This window comes from Lygodium microphyllum, chromosome 23 (genome assembly GCF_053477565.2).
Source record: "Lygodium microphyllum isolate KBCC chromosome 23, Lygodium_microphyllum_v1.1.10, whole genome shotgun sequence".
In the NCBI taxonomy this organism is placed as follows: Eukaryota; Viridiplantae; Streptophyta; class Polypodiopsida; order Schizaeales; family Lygodiaceae; genus Lygodium; species Lygodium microphyllum.
In genome coordinates this window covers 7,229,035-7,246,299 of record NC_141157.1, presented here as the reverse complement: position 1 = coordinate 7,246,299, position 17,265 = coordinate 7,229,035, and the positions used below count along the sequence as shown (strand labels likewise).

General features: G+C 38.4%; 1 protein-coding gene across 4 annotated transcripts; it reads right to left on the bottom strand.

Moving 5' to 3' along the window:
* Positions 1-309: 309 nt before the first annotated feature.
* On the bottom strand, positions 310-8,032 carry LOC148015845 (uncharacterized). 4 transcript variants are annotated; one of them, XR_015688069.1, is made up of 3 exons: positions 7,577-8,032; positions 7,152-7,481; positions 310-913 (listed from the first exon to the last, which is right to left on the bottom strand). XR_015688069.1 is itself a non-coding variant. In XM_087664077.1 (3 exons), exon 3 carries the CDS (start codon positions 900-902, stop codon positions 726-728), a length of 177 nt encoding a protein of 58 aa, XP_087520203.1. In that variant the 5' UTR covers positions 903-913; positions 7,152-7,481; positions 7,665-8,002; the 3' UTR covers positions 310-725. The 4 variants fall into 4 exon arrangements, 3 of the variants coding, with proteins under 3 accessions (XP_087520203.1, XP_087520204.1, XP_087520202.1); XM_087664077.1 differs by having other exon boundaries at positions 7,665-8,002; XM_087664078.1 differs by lacking the exon at positions 7,152-7,481 and having other exon boundaries at positions 7,813-8,001.
* Between the last annotated feature and the right edge of the window lie 9,233 nt (positions 8,033-17,265).

Genomic DNA, 17,265 nt, shown 5'->3' with positions numbered 1-17,265 from the left:
CAAACCATAAACATGTGCACTCCCTAAATTCAATGTGTAACAAACACCTTGTCCATAATGATTCCAAATTGATCAGGAAAATATTAATCACCTCTCAATCTTGGATTCGTTGATTATTGTTGACTGAAGAAACCTAGTTAGTATTCATTCCTCCACCCTAGGTCACCTGTGGTAGAAAACCTTCATACATGCCTTACAAGCAAGCAAGTTGCATGGAAAACCAGAAACTCCACCTTAAGATGAAGTGCTTTAAGATTTTGAATGTCAATAATTGTTGCGCATGATAACTTACTAACTGCAAAAGCTGAATTATACAGAAGAACATCAACACAAATTTAAGCAAATGCACAAGGTTCATGTACCATGATGTCACAAGCTAATCAATTGCTTAGCTTTTAACTACAAACCGCCATAAGCAATGTCATCAAGCTACTAATAGACTCAACAGTAAGTTGTGTAACATGTTGTGTTGTATGTAATTTTTCTTTTTGAGCCTGTCTCATAATGCTCGCAACACAATTCTGCCTAGCAGGTTCTGTTTTCGGCTGAAGAAATATAAGGAGATCTCTTTTGCAAAAAAGTGAATATAAAAAATTGTGAACCAGTATAATACCAACAAGAGAGTCTGCCACATCCAAGGTTGAAGGAGCTGAACCATGCTGCTCAGACACAGATTTTACATTCTACATTTTGTGTCAGTTGTTGGCTTTCACTGTCTTGAGGCCTCATGTGTTTTCCTTTTTAGAGCCAACAAAAGCAGCACCTGTAGCTGCACTCATAGCTGCAGTTGCAGCACCCAATTTTGCACCACCAGTGGCTTTTATTAAAGCTGCTACTTTGGCAAAGGCTGCCACAGCCCCCGCTGCAGCTGCCCTCAAGGCCACAGTCAGTTTTACATCCATTGTCACCAAGTCTGTTGCAAAAATAAGGATTAAGAGGAGTGAGCTCAATGCCCTACCAGAAATATCCTGTTGCCCTCAGGTAAGGCCAGTACATCAAGCAGTGTAATTAAAAAAAGATAATTATAGTGCTTCTGATAGAGCAAACAATGGCAGCGCAAAAAAGTATCTTCATATTTTTAGGACTCCAATTAACCAACCAACTGCTAATCATGTTCGCAAAGCAATTCACTCTCAAGTTGACTTGGAATTTTTTGCATTTGTAAAATAGAAGTGATGCATCCATAAGTATCCATATACCAAAAAGCGAAAAGATGTTAGCATTCATGTATTTCATGCTGTTCGTCTCCTTGTTGTGAGCTCCCTCAAAGTCTGATGGGAACGGAGGAGCTATGACAGTCATTTGTGCATTTGCATTTCAGTTTCCAGCCTAGTCAGTCAGTTTCCAGCTGTGTTCACATTGTTGAGTGCATTTCAGTTTGGCCATGGTCCATGTGGTAGGCTGGTCAGCAGCATTTACTGCAGGGGGGGCAGCATTTATTGCTCATCAGCCAGATAGCCTGCCCTATTTGGCAGCTGGTCACCAGATCAGCTCTTTCCAGATATTTATATCTGCTCACCCTCCAGCCTGCACACTTAGACAGCTTTCGCCAATGCTGTCCAGTGTGCTGTATACTTATCGTCTGCCCATTCTGGCACCCTCACTGACATACCAGCTGCATGTAGGGGCCGATTAGGCCAGCCTTGTATCCACCATTCTTTTGCAGAACTGTTCACACTCTCACATGGTATCATCACCAAACGAGAAGAACTGCAACTGCCCTGAAGAGGAGACAACACACGTTTGCTGAGTTTGTTGCAGACTTTCTACTTCACAGCCACGAAGCAGAGAGAATCAAAACACAGCGTTCAAAATAACAGATTGGACTGCCTCAGCTCCGATGATGGGTCTACAATTGGAGCCACCTAAACGGCCACCTTCATTGCAGTCACTCACATTCTGGACCAGTCCCACATCAAAACGGAGCACTCTTCTTGTGTATATTTGCATGTTGTGCAGATTTTCTTGAAGAACAAATGACCCAGCACAAATGGCAAGACAGCATAGATGATGATCGTGAGGTCCAAAGAAGCCAGATCATGAATATCAACTGGAACATTAGGATGATGATCACATGGAATGACTGTCACGGTTGAGAAGATTGCAAGGATGATGATCACATGGGATGACTGTCACAGTCCAAAAGATCACAAGGATCATCGTGAAGACCAAGGAGATTATAGATGAAAGAGATCGCCGATCTGAGGGAGATCACAAATCCAACAAAGATCAAAGATCTTGAACCATAATCAGGTACCATCACCAACCCCCTGCCCTTCATGTTTCTAACCGCGGACCCTCTTATGGACCTTGCCTAGCTATCATGGCACTATTTGTGCAAGTGCATGTGCTTCCTACTCTCCCCAAGAAAGAGCATTTGGATGGTTCAAATTATTTCCTTAGGTCATGCAAAGTGGAGTGCATTCTAGATACATTCGACCTATAGGACTTCGTCACCACCCCAGTTCTACTATTGATCAAGCAACCCTTTGGGATAGGCTCAATTCTCAAGCCCGTTCCTTTGTCTTCATGAGCTGCCATGACTAAATCCTTGTACATCAAAAAAATTTACTCAGCAGCAGAGGTGTGGACTCAGTTGGCATCCCTTTCCCGAGTTCAAATCTTTGCAGATCACATGACCCTCAAGATGAGGTTGTGTTAGCTATCTGTAGTTGACAAGCCAACTATGAAGAACCATATCAACAAGATGGAGAGCATCCCTTGGCAAGTTATTGTCTAAAGACATGTATGTGACACTCTTATCACATCATTTGTCACCCAAATATGTTGTTTTCTATGCCAACCTCCTTACCTCTAGAGTTTGAGACACCATCACATGGGAGGAGCTCATGCCCGTGATTTTACAGCACGTTGCACACCATAAGGAGACCAATACCAGCCGAGCTGAAACCAACAGCCTTGCATTTGCAGCTAGAACGTCTCAAGATGGTGGCAAACAAAAGCAAAAGTAAGGCAAGAAACAGAAGAAAGAGCAAGAGGAGGAGGACGACGAGAAGTCTAAGGGAAATCCCGAGTGTCCATGCTATGGGAAGACTGCTCACCACAAAGAGAAGTCTTGCAAGAAGTGTAGCCCCATTGTCAGCCGAGAGCCAAAGATGGCACAAATGACTCGAAGGCTACACCAACCACAACTACAAAGCATGTGATTCTCCATCTCCATGAGGTGGAAAACACCATGTTGGCTTCTCCTTCAGAGAATCCTTGGCTTGTAGATAGTGACCATTCATCCCACATGACTTACTATCAAGATTAAATCTAGGAACTCTATGACAAAGGGGGCAACGTCACCGTTGGTAACAATTCATTGGTGCCTCTTTGAGGAGTGGGCACGATCCTACTTATCCTCAATAGACAAGATCCTATAACTCAAGTTCTCTATATTCCAAATTTCGGCTTCAACCTACACAGATAGGTACATAGGGGGGTGGGGCTTTACAAGCTCACAAACCCTTTCAGTCATTTCTTCTTCTGCACTAGAACTACTTTGGCATGCCCATTATGGGCATCTAAACTTTGATTCCATTTGTTAGGCATCACAAGAGAATCTTGTTGAGGACTTAACACACTTCTCTTCCAAAATTTTACCCTTGTACCCTAGCTATCTATGCCAACTTAATTTAATGCCTTAGCACAACCTATCCATACTTCTTCGCCCTTGTACTTCATCATCGACATGTATGAGTGATTCATAGCAGCTAAGAAACGCGTTTCTTTGAGTTTGAAACTTATGAAACGTTTCTTAAAGTACGAAACGTTTTTGAGAGTAAAAAACGTGGATTTTTTTTATTTTTTTTTTGGTGAGTTGGAACTCAAAACATGGTTTTTTTGACAAAAACTATTGGTCAATGTTAAACATGATGATGATGACATGTAAAGACTTGTGAGGGCTCAAGATTTTGGATGAGAGATTGATTTTTTTGTGATTTTGTTTAGTTATTAGACTTTGTCGATCTAGTATCTCTTCTTGTCTTGAGATTTGAATATTATACAGCTTTAGTCTCATTTATGAGTTATTTATGATATATTACGATTCATTCTCGATTGACATTTTGTCAGTTTGTTTTGAAATGAGAATCATGATGTTGCAACTTGACTCTGTCCATATTATAGATAGGCTATTTACATGTTAATTTCAATTTTATTTGTATGATATGTATGAATCGTAATGTTTGAGTTCTAAACCATAGTATGGCTTGTCCAAAGACTAACTTTGACTTAAGTGACAAGTCAATAATGGATCATGGATATGTAACGTATAATGTATTATTCTCAATTGACTCTATTATTACTCAAGCTCATTTAGCCATTCTTTGTTTAAGAGAGAGTTCCATAGAGGTTTAGAACCTCTTTCCCAGTCAAAACTATTAAAAATCCTTATTAAAAGAACATGTGTTTCTTATTTTACCCCCTCTTGAAAGAAACTTACGAAACACGTTTTTGACGTTTGGTTTCTAAACGTTTCTGACTGCTATAAGTGATTGTTGTCCATTTTCTAATGTGGTGGATCCAACCTTTCCTTTTATTCTCCCCTTGTATCACAAATTCCTCAATAGAAATAAAGCTATGATTTGAACTCTCCCAAAAAACAGAAAGGTTTTACGGGGTTCCATCCGCTTGTACAAGTCCTGTAGGCCATTAGGTAACCTAACGAGTACCCTTTGCCTAATGCCTTGGCCCTTGCAAGTCTTGGTAGGCCACTCGACAACCAGCTAGCACCCTTTGTCTAATATCTTGTCTTCTCTAGGGTGAATCTTTGGAATTCTCATGTAAGGTAACCATCATCTCCATATTCTTAGTAGACTACTAGGCAGTTGATATGCACCCTTTGTCCAATGCCTTGGATACTTTGGGGTGGGATATATCAAGGTGATTAATGGCTATAGCTATGCTTGAAATCTAACACACTATGCACTGAATGAGTAATGAATCTCCAACTCTTGTGTACGATATGATAAAATACGGTACTAAATGGTACCTTAAGATTTTATAAGGTACGGTACGATATTTGTACGAAAAAAAATTAACTTCATTATTTTGAACTATAGATGATAGAACACATGTTTAAAGTTTAAATAGCAATGCTATAGGATCGAAGCTCAGCTTAGAGTGCAGACACCCAATGCAATAGACTGAAAGAGTGTAATCTGAAAGTACAAAGTACAACCCTTAAATCTTAGACTTGTAAGGGATGCTCACATCCGAAAGTGTGTTATGTGTAACATAAGCACATACGAAAAAAGAAATTAAATCTAGGGGAAAAAGCTATCGTACAGAGAGTAAAAAGTACCCCAATATCCTACAAATCACCGACACTCCTCTTTGAGCGTAGACGTAAGTGAAACCCAACAAACCCCCCTGGAGTGAAGAGTGATCAAAATACAAGGATCATCCACCACCAAAGGAGATCAAATTTAAAGGCAAGGCTAATCTCTCCTGCATATAGTCTCTCTCTGACAAAGTGATAATGTATCTCAATGTGTTTCGTGCGTGCATGAAACATTGGGTTCCATGCCACTCCAATGGCACTCTGACTGTCAATGAACAAAGGGAATAGACTCCGTATAAATACATCCAGATCAGCTAGTAAGCATCTAATCCATACACATTCAACTGTGTTAGAGAAAGCTACCTTGTATTCAGCTTCACATGACAATGTGGCAACAGTGAATTATTTCTTGCTAAGCTAAGATATGTAAAATAAGCCAAAAAAGAAACAATTGCCACTAGTGGAGTGACGTGAATCATAGTCACCAACCCAATCAAAATCACTGTAAGCATGTAAGTGCAATGGTCCCCCCTTAGCATAAAGCAATCCAAGAGATCTAGTACCTTGCAAGTAATAAAAGACAAACTTAACAGCTTGTCAATGTGACATGCATAGCTGATGCATATATCTGCTCAGGGCTGAAATTGCAAATTGTAAGTCCAATCTAGTGTTACATAGGTAAATAAGGCATCCAACTGTTGGAGCATATGTGTGTATATGAAACAAATCATAGTCATGATGCAATGACAGCTTCAGTCCAGGTTCCATTGGTATACAGACTGGCTTGCAATCCTGTAAGCCAAACCTCTCAAGGAGTTTACCAATGTATATTGACTGTGATAAGCCAATACCTCTAGCATCATGTATGAACTGAATACCCAAGTAATAATGCAAAGACCCCAAATCTAACATCTCAAAAGTTTACTGCAAATTTTGTTTAAATGCTGAAATCTCATCAGCGTGTGTCCCTGTAAGCAAAACATCATCAACATATAGACAAATGATCAGCATGGATCCCCCCTCTTTGCATATGTAAATGATATACTCAGACGAGCTGTTCATAAAACCTTGGCTAAGTAAAAAAACATCAATCTTTACATACCTAGCTCTAGGAGATTTCTTTTAATAGAATTTTGCTTATTATCTTACGTCCATGCAACATTGCCTCATCATTCACATTCATTATATACTTACATTGGCATTGTGAAAAAATAGTGTAAAAGAAAAGCACATAAGAGAGTACTCAAGTATTGCCATGAAGGGAAACCCTCTTCTTGTCCCCCCCTCCAGACACACATACCCATGGAAAATTGATGTCTCCTAGTGTGCTTTAGTTGACCTTGAGAAATTTAATTGCTCTAACCCGAAGTGTATATCAACCACTACTATAGCCTACTCTTATGAGCAATGCCCATAAATCTGCTTTGATACATCTTGCACAAGACCGTGGAAGATAGGGAGCTCTCTCTACTATAGAGAATTTGGCGCAATGAGAGAGTGGCATCAATCCATACAAGATAAGCTAGATTCCATTCTAACATAATCAAATTTCAGAGGTAGTCCCTCGACCTCCAGCGAGGAAGGTCATTGGTATCACATTGGTCCATAAGACCAAGGAATCTTGAAAGAGGCTTTTGCAGATTTCCACCCACCCGTTATTCTTTGAATACCTATCACTAGTGGCCTGTTTATCAAACAGATTTGAAGTCAGGTTTTATTCATTGAGAGCACATGTACATTGAGCATCCCGTGAAATTTGGTCTCCGAGGACATATACATTGAGCATCCAGTGAAATTTAGTCTTCGTGGTTCAAAGAGTTATATTCAAGGATCACATCTACGAATGCAAAATGCCTTCTAATACCTGACGCAGCTGTCCAAGCTTGATATCAGCAAATAGGCCACTTCTTTCTTCAGCATGGCTTCGATTTCAATCTGAAGCTCTACTCAAGGGTGGAGAACACAATCTGATCTGATCTCACCATGACAAGAAATCACGGTGAATGCATAGTTCACGCAGAGAAGCTGCTAAGCTGGGAGTCCCTGAGGACAGATCCAAGCTTCCTTCATCCCTTTCTTGGCCTATCTGGATTTTCCGAGTTACCACATGGAAGTTTCTTCTCACGTTGAGGTATGGCTGGACGCAATACTATCTCATGCAGGTAAAAACTGCCTTTCTACTATGTTCAGTATCCTGCATTATTGCCGGTGCAGTTTTTACCTTTAATCCACTCGAGTGGAGAAGCAACTTCTCATGAATACAGATAACAAAACTGAATAACCACCAACCGTTCTTTCTTTCGTTATGAACCTTTTTCGCACAGATAACATTTCTCAACGGCTGAAACTGTAAACAATGGAAGCCCTAGAAACGTGCCTGCAGAGGAGAAACGGTGACTCCACCGCAGTCGAGGATCGAGATTCGGCGTTGCCTATCTGCGTCTTCTCCTCCTGCTCTCCTCCTCCCAACCGCCTTTCTGACGAGATGGAAAACCTTTGAGACAATGGAAGCCCTAGAAACGTACCAGCAGAGGAGAAACGGTGACTCCACCGCAGTCGAGGATCGATATTCGGCGTTGCCTATCTGCGTCTTCTCCTCCTGCTCTCCTGCTCCGGACCGCCTTTCTGACGAGATGGAAAACCTTCGAGAGAGTAATTTACAGAAGGCATTTAAGTGATTCACAAAAGCAAAATGAAATAAGGCTGGTTACACACAAAGTGACGGCCGACCATGCTCTGCCCTGAGTGTGGGCATGCACTTTTTGAAGCTCAGCACGGACATGAGTGTCATATTTTTACACACCAAATAGACATAGTTTGTAAAAAAATAATAAATAATAAATTTATACTTTTTTTGATTGGTTGCAAATGTAAAAAATACATTTTTGTCCACCACTTTACAAAGTGGGCAGGGGAGACTCCCTGTCCAAAAGTGGGCGGGGAGAGTTCACATGTTTAGCAGGTAAACAATAGGCCATGTCTTCTCCAGTGTATAAAGGACTACGGATGCCCAACCCTTAAATAAGTGTTTTGATTGGTTAAAGCTTACAAAGTGGGCATCTGTCATTTGGTGTGTAACCAACCTAAGTATGAAGAGAAGCTTGTTTTAAGGTTGGGTTCTTGAGCTGGACTTAAATGCACTCTTAGAGCAATAACACAAAAGGCATGACAAGAGTGGCTCCATTTTTGGATAAAGAAACTACACATGTTTAGTGGATGGGGGATGAGTCATGACTTAGGCTTAGCTCCAAAGAAGGTAGGCAACTAATAGTTACTACAAATGGGGCTATAAAGCTCAAGACTTAATAAATATCTATGAATATATGCTACGCCCTCCATGGTAAGAAGCATCATACTTAACCCTAAAGCAAAAACAATGCTCAAAGCCTACATACTAGAGACCTATATCATTAAAATGAGCACACTATAAATATATGAAAGGCACTAGCCACTATGTATCAACGAGCATCAACATGACTTTATCAAAGGAAGAACCTTGGTAGATAATGTGCTCAATATGCTGACAGCTTTTGAATGGCTAGTGGTCAAAGAGTATATTCCTTTAGAAGGCCTTTGATAGAGTCAAAGAGGAAGATTTAAGAGAGATGATATTAGAATAGGTTTTGAGAGCAAAATAGCAAATCTTCAATTCTTTCTTGCCAAGATGCACAAGCTCACATCTCCCTCGATAAGGCACTAATTGATCCCATTGGAATTCATAGGGGGGTTAGGCAAGGACATGTAGTGAGGCCATTGTTATTTGTAACAGCAACCCATCCCCTTTTCTACATCATGGAAATGATGGGATGGAATCAAGAATTGGAAGGTATCAATTATAGAGGAAAACAACTTTCAGGTCAATGATTTGTTAATGATCTCTTCACTATGCTAAAAGGTGACAAAAAGAATTTAGGAAAAGCCAGGGAAGTATTTGGCTCATACAGTGAGGCAATTCAAAACTAACTATAAGTAGTTATCATTAATACATACAATAGAAGATGATTTGTTGAGATAAGTTGGAAGGGGTAAATCACTAATATCAAATGGATATTCAAATTGTCAAGATAAGGATCTTTAGCAAATATAGTCTGTCGGAAAGCTTGATCATAATACTAATAGCAAGTAACGAGCTAGTATGCTAAGGCATTAATGGGGTAAAAGGGTAGGCTACTTAGGGCATACGGTGTCAAAAGATGAGTACAAAGGTAAATGGGCCAAAGGATCAAAGGATAGTGATTAGTGTGAATGGACTTATAATGGTCAATCAAAATATAGAGTCCATGAATATGCCTAAAGATACTGGTGCAGTGCCAAAACATGTTACTCACTTGACTAATTGGCGGAGCTTTTCTAAACTTCTGTGTTGCTCGTGAAAGGTAATGGCTTCCATGAGTGCATGACATCAGTATCAAAGCAAGGTAACAACAAAATACCACATAGTACACAAGAGCCCTTACACTTGATCAACATCATAGGCCGCACCGCCCTCACAACTGTCGATGGTTGTTACATCACAAACCAAGCCGCATCACCCTTCTATAGCTTATGACTAAGGTGGTGACCAAGACATAGTCCTTCGCATACTTGGCAATGAGGCTATGAAGACTTGGTTGTGATTGCACACTAGGATTGACCGTTTTCTTGAAGGAAAAATATCTTGAAAGATCACCTATCTTGATACTATCATCATTCAAGTATGCTTAACTACAAATTCTGTGAATTGTTTCATAGTGAAGATGTCAAGGGTAATAGATCAAATTGTCTCTCTTAGTTTCAAACATCACATCATGTCCTCACCATTGCATGCATAGCATGGCAAGCCTAGACACATGCATGAAGATGAGATCATGAATAATCTAGATGATTTAGATGCACTTTAACTAGTTGATAGAATAGAATTTGGTTCTCTAATGACTTGCAAGGTGATATTAGAAACATGTTTTTCTTCCTTTAATACAAACATTACAAAGATCTTAGATCTTTTATAGTAGTTTATATGCCAATACGCTTGGGCATCTTAAGTATGACTTTGCTTCACCATATTTCTCTTGGAGTTACTCCATTAAGGGGGCCACCTCTCAAGGCATCGAGACCACTATTTATTTTGGTATACATGAGACTATTAATATGCTAATGTGCATAAAAATTAGTGTTGCATCAAAGGATGATACTACTAATGAGCCAAGAGGGAGTTGTGTTTCAATTATTTAGGCCCTCATGACCACAAGGATTGTCCATAACTCAAGGGCAATGAGCCAACAAGAGCAAAGAAAAAGAAAAAGAAATGCACATTATGCATATGCTTCTATTGGAGGCCTATTTTGAGTATTTGATTATACAAGATAGCCACCCCGATGATGAGCATGAGTGTTGTTTGACTGCCTTTCCATAGCAATTTACTTTTAGCTCCCCATGAGTTATTCTATATGCATGGCATGATCAATAAACAATGAGTTTGCATTCTTGTGGCATGATGGATCAACTCACAACTTTCTTCATTATATGTTAGTTAAGAAACTAGGTTTGCCACATCTACTCGATACTCATACTTATGTTATTTCTCTCAAGAATGAGAGTGCCACAAATGTATGGGATATGGATGCATGTGATGTTTTATTAGAAGTGCAAGGGCATACAATGAAAATAAACATCCAAATTGTGCATATAACAAGGATAGATATGACTTAAGTTTAGGAAAATTCCTCCCTCATCATAGCATTCGCTTTCTTCTTTGACTCTACCACATGTTATTGCTAAGGTGAAAAAAATATTTAAGGAATACAATTATCTGTATCTTCCTATGAATGTATTATAATGCACAATATTGGCCTTCTACTAGGGGGTAAATCCATTTGATGAACATCTTATCAACTTAATGCCAATGAAGCTAGCAAAGTGGAGAAACAATGGGTTCTTTATCCCCAAGGAGGATTTATTCCTTTGAGTCCTTCTCCATCCCATTGATTATCTCCAAAAATGCTGTATTTAGTTAAGTTTTTCTCCATGGGCTTCACTAATATTGTTGGTGAATTGGAAGGATGGGTCCATGCATATATGCATAGACCATCGTGAACTAAATGTGATCGCAATAAGATTAAGTATCCTATGATAAACACCATAGCCATTGGAGCCATGCCACTCCTAGAGGAAGAACTTGTGGCTTTGAAAATCAAAAACTAGATAGGGCTCAAGTGATGTTTTCCTACTTATGTTACAATGTTGTATTTTGATAGGGAATTAGTACCCTCAAGAGATATTTGTGGTATTATTTAGTATTTTTTTGTATATCCAATACTTCTAAAACACTTATGTACTTTTTTTGTACCTGATTGGGTTCTCTATGTATCAAGCTTTGAATTTTTGTGCTTGAAAAATTCAAGTGTTATGCTTTGGTATGAACCTAATATGCTTAATATGTGTTTCTGGTACTTTTCCTGGTAGTTTTATTATAGCTAAAATACTTTTTATAACCTTTTGGTGCTTTAGGTTAGGATCATCACACACATATATCTTGAGTACAAAGTGTGGGTTCTTTGAATACTAGCTTTGAAATTTGGTACTTTTTTATTGGTACTTCTTAATTACTTCAATGGGCTTTTGCAGCCTTTAAAGCTTCCTAATGGCAAGTGAGGAAGTATCCCTATTTATTTTATTGTTGGACATCCTACTATCAATCGTGGTCATGATATCATTTGGGTAGTAGTGGATAAATTCACTAAGGTGTGTAGACTTACTCCAACAAAGCTAACAATTAAACGTTCCAAGTGAACATGGCTAATAGTGGAGAACTTTTATAAGCTATTATAAGAACTATCAGCCAATATCATAAGTGTTCATGATCAAAAGTTTAATATCCATTTTTGGAGAATCTTATTTAAAAGGTTAAATACAATGTTCAATTTTAGTATTTTGATTATCCTCAAATAGATGGGAAAACTAGTTGGGTAAAATAAAACTCAGAAGATATGATGTGAGCATAGGTAAGAAAAAAGAATCTAATTGGGAAGGTTATCTACCCATCTTAGAATTTTTCTTATAACAAAGCTAAGAATGTGACTAGAAGGTTTAGTCCCTTCATGCTTATGTATGGATTTGAACCTTGACTCACAAGCTTTTTTGACTTTTGTGCTCGTGAGAGGTGATGGCATTCATGAGTGCATGTCACAAATATCTTAGATTCTTGGTAGGGATGGATGTGAAAAATCAGGAAAAACCAAGTGCGTGTTTGAAAAAATTATAAGAAATTTGAGCGTTTGGAAATTTTCAACCTAGCACTTACATGTCAAGCTCAAAGTATTTGATAACTTCATATACCCATTCATAGTGTTTTATTTTCCCTTGATCAATTGGAACTCAAGTCTACAAATGGAGTGGCACTTCTTAATAGGCACATTTTTATGGAATATGGAGGTCTTAAAGGACAAAGTTTTTTGGGGACTTCAAATGCTTAACATAGAGAGTGAAGGTTTTACAATCAAAGCCAAGCTCTAAAAAAAGTGTTGGATGTAGGACATAGCCGTGTCCCAAAGTTTAGTGGATATCATCTATTATAAAAATAAGAAATATTTTAATTCATAGAATTTCACTAGTATGTATGCAGATACTACTCAAGCAAATTTAAAAGTAAAAATGTAGGACATCATCTCAAGTCTCATTGAATATTGGAAAAAACACTTCAAGTTTCGAGTCTTATAGAATCTTTGAAAAAATACTTAAAGCAAAACACTCAAGTTAGAAGGATGAAAGAAGAGGAGACATCTTTTGGTCATGGGCTTCTACCCCACCCCACCCCACCCAGTTGCCCCTCATGTGGAAACAATTGGCAAGAGAGGAATATACTTGGAAAAAAATGCATTTTTTATAGGTGGTCAAAGGATGAAGAAGAGTACAGACACCATGGATAATGGAAATCTATCCAAATCATGCAAAATATCTTAAGAGATAATTAGAGGCAAATGTGCTAGTTTCAATATATTGGCAATAACTTAGGGGAAATTCGGAGGATGATGGCTTGGAGATAGCAAAAATTTGTAGAATTTGATAAGTCAACATATCTGCCCCTACAAAAGCTAGTCCCTCATGCTTCCCCTCATAAACAAAGTATTCCTATGGAAGGTTATTCTAGGGGCAATATTGAGAGGAAAACTGAATAAAAGAGAAGTAACTAATGCCATATGTGAATATGGCATTGAAGAGTCTCTAAAACATATATACTTAGATGGGTGTATTGGTGCTGCTAAAGGGATAGTTATATCTTTAGAAGTTTGAAAATTGGTCACAAGGATAAAGAACCAAGGCTACAAACCATTAGAGCCTTCACTTTGTAGGCCATTTGGAAAGTCGCAATTAAAATAGTTTTTAGTACCACCAAGATAGAGGTCAAGTGGGGATATTGCTTGCAAAGCAAAATAGTTATGGGTTTTAGCTTGTAAATTGGGCAAATTCTGGGCTAAATGGACATGGCTAAGGTTTCAAAAGCTCAAACCTAGCCTGTACAATTTTTGTATAGGAGGATTTCTATTGATTAAATTATATATTTGTGCATTCAAACAAATTACACGAGTCATATCAATCAAGTCAATAAGAATCTATGAAGCTCCCTATAAAACTTCTCATGGTAGACCAAGGAGGGTACTCCCATAATAAGTAGACGGAGTAGATGAGAGGTGGGATAATGCTAGATGTTGATTAATTGGAGATCATTTCTCTCTCCATCTCACAATTTCTAGATCTTGTTTCTCTCTCCATCTCGCAATTTGTAGATCTTGTTTCTCTCTCCATCTTGCAATTTATAGATGTTGATTAATTGAAGATCATTTCTGTGTTTCCATCTCACAATTAATAGATCTCCTTTCTCTCTCCATCTTGCAATTTATGGATGTTGATTAATTGAATATCATTTCTCTCTCTATCTTGCAACTTATAGATCTCCTTCCTCTCTCCATCTTGCAGTTGCAAATTCATGGGGTCCACATAAGTTGTTTGGAGTGACCAAATTGAAGTACAAATTATATTATGGTCGAAGTCAATTACTCAATCTTATATGGGAGTATTTTGGTGGTTGTGAGGTAGATACTAATGTTTTGGAAGTCATGAAAGTACATGTGCATGGTGAGACATGTCCTTTTAGCTCTTTATTTTCATATTTACTTCTAAGACTCTTGAAAGTCTAGCAAATTGCTTGGTAGTGGCATCACCATAAACACTAATGTGATATTGTGTACTCCATTAATTTATTGATTACACGCACGCACACACACACACACACACACACACACACACACACACACACACACACACACACACACACACACACACACACACACACACACACACACACACACACACACACACACACACACACACACACACACACACACACACACACACACACACACACACACACACACACACACACACACACACACACACACACACACACACACACACACACACACACACACACACACACACACACACACACACACACACACACACACACACACACACACACACGCATCAACCAACTAGCATGGGCCAATGGGGCAAGGCCCATGTTGATGAAATCTATCCTCAAACAAAAGCACATGGATGGTTATTCACATAGGCATTATGATGTCCTATCCCTAATGTTGGAGATCACATGTCTAGTTGTTCTAGATGACCCCCAATTGTCTTGTGGGGACCTATAAGCACAACCATAAGGGGGCAAGAATCTCTATAGTGAAGACCTTGCAAACGGCTTGCTCATTGGCATTGTAACAATTAATGTTGTGAAGCAAAGATTAGCCTTCGATCACATGCATAGAGATTGATTAAAGCTCTCTCTCTCTCTCTCTCTCTCTCTCTCTCTCTCTCTCTCTCTCTCTCTCTCTCTCTCTCTCTCTCTCTCTCTCTCTCTCTCTCTCTCTCTCTCTCTCTCAATCTTAAAATACAAAGAGATAGACCAAGAAATTTGGAATTTGGAAAGTAAAGCACAACACCAATTGTATACAATCTCACTCCATGCATTGAACAAGTGATTCTCATTGCACGTGTTAATGCATTAGACCTTCTCACCCCAAGACCTAGCCCTTTTACCACAAAATATGTGTAAAATAGAATAAATATCACAAAGATTGATTTCTATCACTCTATGTGGCTCATGATCTATTTGTGGAGCTTCTAGTCCACAAAATATACGAACAAATGAGGGGTTGATTATTTTTCAAAGGCTAGAGATATTCTTCAAATTTATTGCTTAGGATAAATGGTTAGATGTGTTTAGATCTATGCTCCAAGTTAGATGTCTCTTGTAGTCCCTGAGAGTTAAGAGGAGAAGGTAGCTGATACTAGAGCACCTATATCTCTATGTAGAATGTCTAAAATTTTGTGTCATAAAAGCATATATATGTGTGTGTGTGTGTGTGTGTGTGTGTGTGTGTGTGTGTGTGTGTGTGTGTGTGTGTGTGTGTGTGTGTGTGTGTGTGTGTGTGTGTGTGTGTGTGTGTGTGTGTGTGTGTGTGTGTGTGTGTGTGTATAGATACATATATATGTATATATATATACATATATATATGTATATATATATATATACATACATATATATATGTATATATATATATATATGTGTGTATATATATATATATATATATGTATATATATATATATGTATATATATATATATATATATATATATATATATATATATATGGTATGAACATTAGTAAAATTTAACAATTGGATCTAAAGTTTAACATGTATGCAAATTTGCAATATTGTAGGGAGTGGAGAAGTTGGATAAAATTAGGCTTGGAATGTAGGAGTGCTTTGACAAATGATATGGATGTGTATATTGCACATGCATGGTAAACTATATATTGTGGTCCCTAAAATCTAGGAGGAGTAGGTAGTTGATGGTAGAGCACCTATCTCTCAACATAGAATGTGAATTTGCTTAATCCTAGGAATTAGTGATTGTATCCTACTTTGTTGAAGCATGATCGGATTATTCCTAGGTAGAGTTGACCCTTCTAGTCATAGCCAAGGGGGGTGTGATTACTGGGGTTCCACTTGTTGAGAAACACAGACCTAGAACTAGATCGGCTATGGTGGACACAAGTCAAACACACGATACATTATCAGAATGAGGAATTGTAACACAAGTGAATTAGGTTCCAAGATAGATTAGCTTGGACTCATAAGCACAATCTTGAGTGACTTAATTTGAAAAGTATTGTTCATTGAAATGAGTGTCAAGTACATATTTATATAGCTTTTTGGATAGTACCATTGTACCTCACTATGCTTATGGGATTTTGTCATCTCTTCCTGGAGCATACATCATATGTCTATCTTGCATACAAAGCCACTTATGGGCAAGCCTCTATGCATACATACAACCATCATTTGATATTCTCAACACCCCCCCTCAAATGATGGGTTCCTACACCTGCTGGCATTTGCCCCCCCCCCCCCCAACATGTGAACATGGACGAGGAGACTAGCTCTTTGAGAGCCTTAGTCAAGTCAAGCTTGAAACCTTACATTTTTGGTAGGGTTTGTTTCATCCACTATGGGAAACAAAATCCACTACGGGAAATAAGGATCGACTATGGGAAGGTTTTTGTTATCGGTGATGGAGAATATTTTCTTCATCTTCTTTGTGCTTCTTTCACACTCTTTGGTGCAGTCTTTAATCTTCTTAGACTCCTTCTTGGTCTTCATGCTCTTTGTCTTTGTTGTGATTCTAGTCCCTTTGTTGATGTGTGGTACTTCTCCTTTTTGCTTTATGCTTTTACAAATGAACACATTGATGAAGTTCGGGATACATGAAATATTTATTTGGATTTTATTTGGCTCAATGAACTAGAATAACTTTTAACCAAAAAAAAATTCTTCCAACTGATGGCTATATTATTATGATTCACCAAACACCTACAGAAAGACTCCATGATTTGGGCCTCACTTTTGTGAATAATTTGAGTGACTAGAGTGAA